The 6,842-nt window shown below is 40.3% G+C and overlaps 1 protein-coding gene and 1 long non-coding RNA gene across 2 annotated transcripts in view; one reads left to right on the forward strand and one right to left on the reverse strand.

Annotated features, from left to right (window-relative positions):
* GUCY2C (guanylate cyclase 2C) overlaps positions 1 to 6,842 on the forward strand; it is an 82,811-nt gene that overhangs the window by 28,006 nt on the left and 47,963 nt on the right. The window contains exons 10-11 of the mRNA XM_006169964.3: positions 1,144 to 1,255; positions 4,294 to 4,375. Coding sequence (XP_006170026.1) covers positions 1,144 to 1,255; positions 4,294 to 4,375 — 194 coding nt within the window. The remainder of the gene's footprint in view (positions 1 to 1,143; positions 1,256 to 4,293; positions 4,376 to 6,842) is intronic.
* Positions 1 to 6,842, reverse strand: part of LOC106734051 (uncharacterized) — a 34,737-nt gene that overhangs the window by 735 nt on the left and 27,160 nt on the right. The window contains exon 2 of the long non-coding RNA XR_001369822.2: positions 6,123 to 6,179. This is a non-coding gene — a long non-coding RNA (uncharacterized LOC106734051). The remainder of the gene's footprint in view (positions 1 to 6,122; positions 6,180 to 6,842) is intronic.

Consider the following 6,842-nt stretch of genomic DNA (forward strand, 5'->3'; position numbering starts at 1 on the left):
TACTGGCAACTGGAAAAGATGCCCTCGCCCGCCATGGAGACAGAAATGCACATGGGGGAGCTTATGTCTGTGCGTGACTGCTCTCCAACAAGAAAAATACTGTTCTGTGCACGTCCTGTCCCAAAAAAGCAAATTTGGTTGGACTTTTTAATCATCTAATGCTGTTGATTGTGCTACATACTATACAACACAAGCTACATATCTGAAGAAACCAGAGATTAATTCTCAAAACACAGAATTATAGAAATGATCATCTCTATCTGGGGTAGGTCTCACTAGAGATTCAACCTGGTCTATCCTAATATACAGGATATTTCCTACCCTAAATATATGCTGTTAGGGTCTATTTTCCAGAGAAGAGTAAAGTTTTGAAAATGTAAAACTTTTATCCAGAACATTTTGAAGGAGTGATGGCAAATTTGGAAGGATGGTCATTTTCCAGAGCTCTTACAAAACTGACTCAATATATCAGTAATTTAAGGATATTATTAATTTTCCATTGGCAGATTACTCAAAAAAAGAAAACTTTTATCTTAGAAACCTAATTAGTGTCTGTCTATTACATAACTGACAGAAGGTAGGAAATATAGAATTATTTTGGGGCTCCTGAAATAATTCAAAATGATACGATGGATTAATAATATAAACTATATTAATAATACAATATTATTAACATCGTGTTAATAATATAAATTACAATAATAAACAACATCAAAATGATACAATACATTTTATTTGTGGTACATTTTCAAAAGCAATGCAATGTTGTGGTCAACGTTGGCGCTTCGCTTGTCATGTGACTTCTAGTCGTTTACTATTTCTTGGCCTTTATTTTAACATTTGTGAAATGAAAGACTTGCACTAGTTCTCTTAAGACCCAAAGAATCTGTGTTGGGCAGGGGCTAGTAGAATGGTGTTACAGTCATAAATATTTAGGTAAATAAATTGGCCTGCCTGAAACTGAAGTCCATTTTCATGCTGTACACCAATGAAAAGATCCTAACTCTAACTGGTCAACAATTATCTTGTTTCACTGAGATGTATTATGAAATTCAAGTATTGGGCAGGACCATAAATTTCACCACAAGTTGTTCTAAAATGTCTTTTTCTGTTCCTTTTTTTCTTTTTCATGCCCTGACACAGTACAAGACTCTTCTGACATACAACACCCACTTAAACACAAGTACCACAGTGGACTCTAGCCCCACATTCACCTGGAAAAACCATAAACTTCCAAATGATATTCCAGGCGGTGGTAAGATACCCTTAGTGAATTTCTTCCCTTGAAGTTGTTTTTATTGTTTTTTGTTTTGTTTTGTTTTGGGTATGGAAAGTATGTTTTATGGCTTACGTAGTTAGCCTATGTTTTATGTTTTGTGTTTTGTTTTGTTTTGTTTGTTGTCCCGGTTAGATTTTGTGGGGTAGTAAATGCAAACTTTACTTTCTTGCTTGGCGAATGATACTAAGGTTTTGATTAAACATTGAAAACGTCCTATTCTGATTTTGCCATATGTATCTTTAAAATATTTCCTACTCTTTGACATGAAAAACTAGATATGCTGTAGAAAACTAGGTATGGCCAAAATGAGCATAGAGACACACACGCTTACTCTATTCACATTTAAACCTAATGGGTACGTATTTTAGCAGGAATATGTGATGAACCAAGCTTAGGGGTGGTCAGTGATCATGGCCTTTAAAAGTTTCCTATTCACTTGGCACCAAAAGATGGCGAAGAGGTTACGTCGCTGGACTCCCACATGGCTGTGGTCTGAGTCCCATACCAGTGGTTTGAAATGCATGCCGAGCATATATGTGTGCGTGCCAGAATCCTGAGAGGAGACTTGAGAAGGGATTGTGACATGGCCATCCCTGGGGTGGGGGGTGGAGGGGTTTCTCACTTTCTCTCTCACTCTCTGTCTCTCTGGCAAGCATATGTGCCCTATAGCAAAAATCTCTATTTAAAAAAAAAAAAAAAACTACTATTTTGTCATGGGAAACATATTGAGGTTGTAATGATGAGTTCTTATCATTTTGTGAAAAGCCCTAACAAGGAAAGGCCTTCTCCATGCAAGTTTTAATGCAAATATATGATACTGACCATCACCTGGCAGGGCCAGTCTCCTGGCAACGAGCTCTCAGGACAGTCTATCCCTGACTGGTTTGGCCAAGGCTCACTTTAATGGTACTAATTCCATGTTATTAATCAATCTTCAGGAAGAAAACAATACTTTTTTTATTTAATGAGATTCTTGCTATAGGGCACATGTGCTCAGCGGGAGAAAGTAAGAAAGCAAGTCACCAGGTCCGGGACTCAAACCATGTGGGAGTTCAGCACCTTAACCACCATGCCACCTCTGGTCCTATTTAATGAGATTCTAACTTAGCAAAGCAATGTGTAGAAATAAGACCAAAAAAGAAATACATTAAAATGTTAACAGTAGTGGCTTCTGAGCAATCTTTTTGGAAGGTTTTTTTTTTTTTTTTTTTGTAGTTTTCTAAATTTTCCAAATTTTTTGTAATGACTGTACTCATTTATCATTTTTTTTTCAAAAGTACTAAAAATTGTAAGCTAGAAATAGTCATATTCTAGAACTAATCTACGGCCCGAAACTCTGAAAGTCTGATCTGATCTACAGAGAACATTTCCAATTTGATGGGCTTGCTTGTATCAAAGCTGGTCCTACCTACGTTTCTAGTTCTCTTTCTCTCCATGAGCCAAGCGTGGCCCCAAATGACACCTGTGCCTTTATCCAGCAGGCATTAGCAATGAACTAGAACGGGGGCTGGGATAGGGGTGAAATGCTCCTCCTCGAGCTGACTTCAGATTTACCACTATCACTGGTTTAAAAGATGATGAATTCACACTATGACAATTTCAGTCCATTTATTTCTCTTCTCTTTGTGTGAGTTTCTGTCTCTGTGACATTAGGAGATTTAACAAGTTTTATCCAACTATAAAGTCAAATGGCCTTGTGGTTGTGAACATGGGGCTGGCGGGTAGTGTGGTGGTTGAGGGCTCTGGATTCCCACATGATCAACCATGGTTCGAGTCCTGGACCTGGCAACTTGCTTCCTCATTTTCTCTCTCTGTCCCTCTGGTCAAATTAAAATAAGTAAATAAAAAAAAAAATAGTTAAATAGAATGGAATAACCAGGGCAACCACCAGAAGGCAGCAGAAACTTAACCTCAGAACTAATGTGATCCTATGACTTATCTAACAAGCAAAACTAAAAAAGACATTGAATTTAAAACTACTATATTTCATTAAAGTTTATTTAGATGCTATATGCACATACCATAACTGTATCTAGTGCAGTGAGATATTCGTACTGTAGATATAGATAGGAATTGAGATTGGCTGAGAAGTCTGCCCCCAACCCGCAGGGCCTCCAACTCATACACCACTCTAGGGGATGTACAATCTTTGTAGACTGGTGAATGGACTCATCTGCACTGTTGAAATTGTATTTCTTGGGTCAATCCCATAGCACAGAGGTTAAGGGCGCTGGACCTCACACACCGTCTGCAGGTCAAATCCTGATCCCAATTTTTCCCCTTGAAAAACACACCAGATGCGTGTGTGTCCATGCCCCAAATCCCAATGGGATAGACAAATGAAGGAGAAGGGATTGCAGCACAAGCATGCCCCACTGAAGCTCCTTTTTCTCTGTCTCAGTCTCTCTATTTCTCTCTAGTGAGCACACGTGCCCTCTGGCAAGATTTTTAAAAAACTGTTTGTGTGTTGAAAATGATTTATGACATTGGTGATTTCTTAGAAACAGATATGTATAGGCCACAAGAAGAGCTGAAAGTAAACCACTTCCCTGGGTACATACCAGACACTTTTCTTCAAAGATCTATTCAATAAAGAGAGTAATAAAAGATAAAATTTTTAAAAGGCAATCTCTTTTCCCTTTCCCAACTTGTATTACACTGCTAGAATCTTTTTTCTTTCTTTCTTTTTTTTTTTTTTTTGAGAGGTTTTTCTTATAGGGTGCATGTGCTCACCAGAAAGACAGAGACAGAGAGACAGAAAGCGAGAAATCATCCCCCAGGGGGGATGACCACGCCGCAATCCCTTCTCCTCCATTCTCCTTTAGGGATCTTGGGCATGCACGCACATGCGCCCAGCGTGAGTTTAAGCCACCGCATCCAGGACTCAAACCGCGGTTGACCATGTGGGAGTCCAGTGACATAGCCATTACACTAACTACAGGTCCCCACAGCTAGAATCTTTGAAATCCCAAAGTGCCTCACTAAGGCATTGTTTGTTGTGTTTTCTGCCGCAGGCCCTCAGGTCCTGATGATTGCAGTCTTCACCCTCACGGGGACTGTGGTCCTGCTCCTGCTCATCGCCCTCCTGGTGCTGAGGTACCCCTCTCCCTCCTGCCTGTGTCTGTGTGTCAGAGAGGGAGTGGGGGGCGGGGGAGGTTTGATGTCTGTGGATGATAATGTACGTTCACAGGGAGGTCTCTAGGCAGGTCGGAGGGGATTAAGGCATTCCACATCAAAGACCACATCAAGGGCTCGATATTAGTGAGTGGTTAGATTGGCTTTAGAGTCAGAGACCCCTGAACTCAAGTCGCAGTCCTGTGACTTACCAGAGGTGTAGTCTTAAGCACGTTACTTGGCATCTCCAGCCGGTTACTTGGCTTCAGCTTCTTCATCTAGGCTGTCGTACGGACAAGAAATGGGGCGTGCACAGAGGACTACTCTGTGATAAGCATTACGCAGATGAAAGTACATGCTTCGAGTGTTCTATCGGTATACCACGGGGGATTCCAAAATCACTACATAGTGTGATATACGTTTAGGCTGTCAGAGGTTTTAGAAATAAAAAATTTTGCAAATCTCCTATTTTAGCATAAAGAAAGAGGAAGCCGGAAGTCAAATGGCTTGTCTAGTACCATTATCACTAAGAAGTGGGTAGGACCAGATCTCAAGCCTATGTATGTCAAACACACTTTCTGTCTTTATTGCATTATCAAAAGGAGCTGCATTTCCTAACTAACCCAGACAACTCTTCTCTGGGTATCACACTCTGTGGTCTACTTGTCACTATACTTCCTCATAATGGGAGTGGCCAGTCGGTGGCATGTCGAGGTTTTCTTCAGGAAAGAAAGTGAACTGTTTTCTTCAGTCTGAAAGCAGAGCTCGGATCCTGTAATGTGCTCTCAGAAATGTAGAAGGTGGTCTACAGTGAATGGTGACCATTTAGGAGAGTGAGCAGAAACCAAAATTTCCCTCTCAAATTACATCCAAATAGGCATTAGCTTGCGATAGAGGTAAACCACAAGACCAAAGATAGGTATTTTTCCTGTCTCTAAGCACAAGAGGCAGAGATAGGGCTTTTAATAGCCAGAACAATGATGTGTCCACGAGGAGACCTGGAAGATAAGTGTTGCTCTTGGAGTTTTCCATTACAACAGCTTATGCAAGGAAAGTAGGGAGCTGGGGGCAGTAGGTGGTTGGTGGTTAGGGTGTTGGACTCCCACATGGCTAACTGCGGTTTGAGTCTTAGACCTGATGACTTGCTTTCTTACTTTCTCTCTCTCTTTCTATCTCTCTCTGATGAGCATACATGCCCTATAGCTCATTTTTAAAATAATAATAATAAAATTAAATACTTTTTAAAAAAGAAAAGTAGGGAGCAATTTGTGGAATTCCCTGATTCAACATGCAGGAGACACGGCCCTGTTGAGTCCCAAAAGTCTTCTGGAGTACAGACATGAGAGACTAGAAGCTTCCAGGTCTTGATATTCATCCTATTTTCTCCAGGTCTTAAGGTTATAACTGGTTTATAAGACAGTATTTTATATGTATTTAATAGAGAAAAACTCAGAGTTAGATGAAAGCATAGGGAGAGAATAATTATCACTGATGGGGATTATTAAGGGAGGCACTGCTAATGACCTTTAGGATGTCAGAAGTCTATCAAATGACTAAAAAGCAAAGGCTAACTTAGGGATGGACAAATAGGAAACATGGAAAAGAATATTGACTCCAGAGTCATACAGAAGCTAGTATTGGAACGTGCAATATGACCGAGGTAACATTACAAATCAGTAATACTGGGACAGTATACTTCCACACATAAAAAGTCAAATGAAAATCCTACCTGAAGCAATGCGCACAGGTACAGTCCGTTCCATGTGGAGGTGTAAATGTTAAAGACCTAAATGTGAAAATAAAATTTCATAACTTGAGACCAGCAGATAGTATAATGACTACGTTGCTAGACTCCCATGTAATTGACCGCAGTGCGAGTCCCAGATCCAGAGGCTTAAACTCAAGCTGGGCATGTGTGCAGGTATGCCCAAGAGTCTCAGAGGAGAATGGAGGGGAATGGTTTGCAGTGTGACCATCCCCCCAGGAGAGTGATTTCTCGCTTTCTGGCTCTCTGGCTCTCTCTGTCATTCCAATGAGTGTGTGTGCCCTATAGCAAAACCTTTCCCCCCCCCAAAAAAAAAAAAAAAAAACTTCATAACTTAAAAAGAAATTAATATAAAATGACTTTACAATCTCAAATTAGGAAAGTACTTCTTAGTCAAAATAAAAAGAAAATTTTAGGAGAAAAATATAAATATATTCATATTGAAATCACAAGTGCTTATACAACAAAGTTAAAAGAAGCAATGGACTGGAAGAAAGTATTTGCAACACAAAATGACAAAGGATTTACTTTTCAGAAGCTATAAGGGCCCTAGTCCCAGTGGTGCAGGCAGTAAGGCACCACTGCACAATCCTGGGGCCATATGGGAGGTCCAGGTCTAGATCCCAGGCTGACCTGAACACGCTGAGTGCTCCTCTGCACCCCCATGATCCTGGCTGCTCTTTC

The sequence above is a fragment of the Tupaia chinensis genome, unplaced genomic scaffold, assembly GCF_000334495.1.
Source record: "Tupaia chinensis unplaced genomic scaffold, TupChi_1.0 Scaffold147869_1, whole genome shotgun sequence".
Lineage (NCBI taxonomy): Eukaryota > Metazoa > Chordata > Mammalia > Scandentia > Tupaiidae > Tupaia > Tupaia belangeri.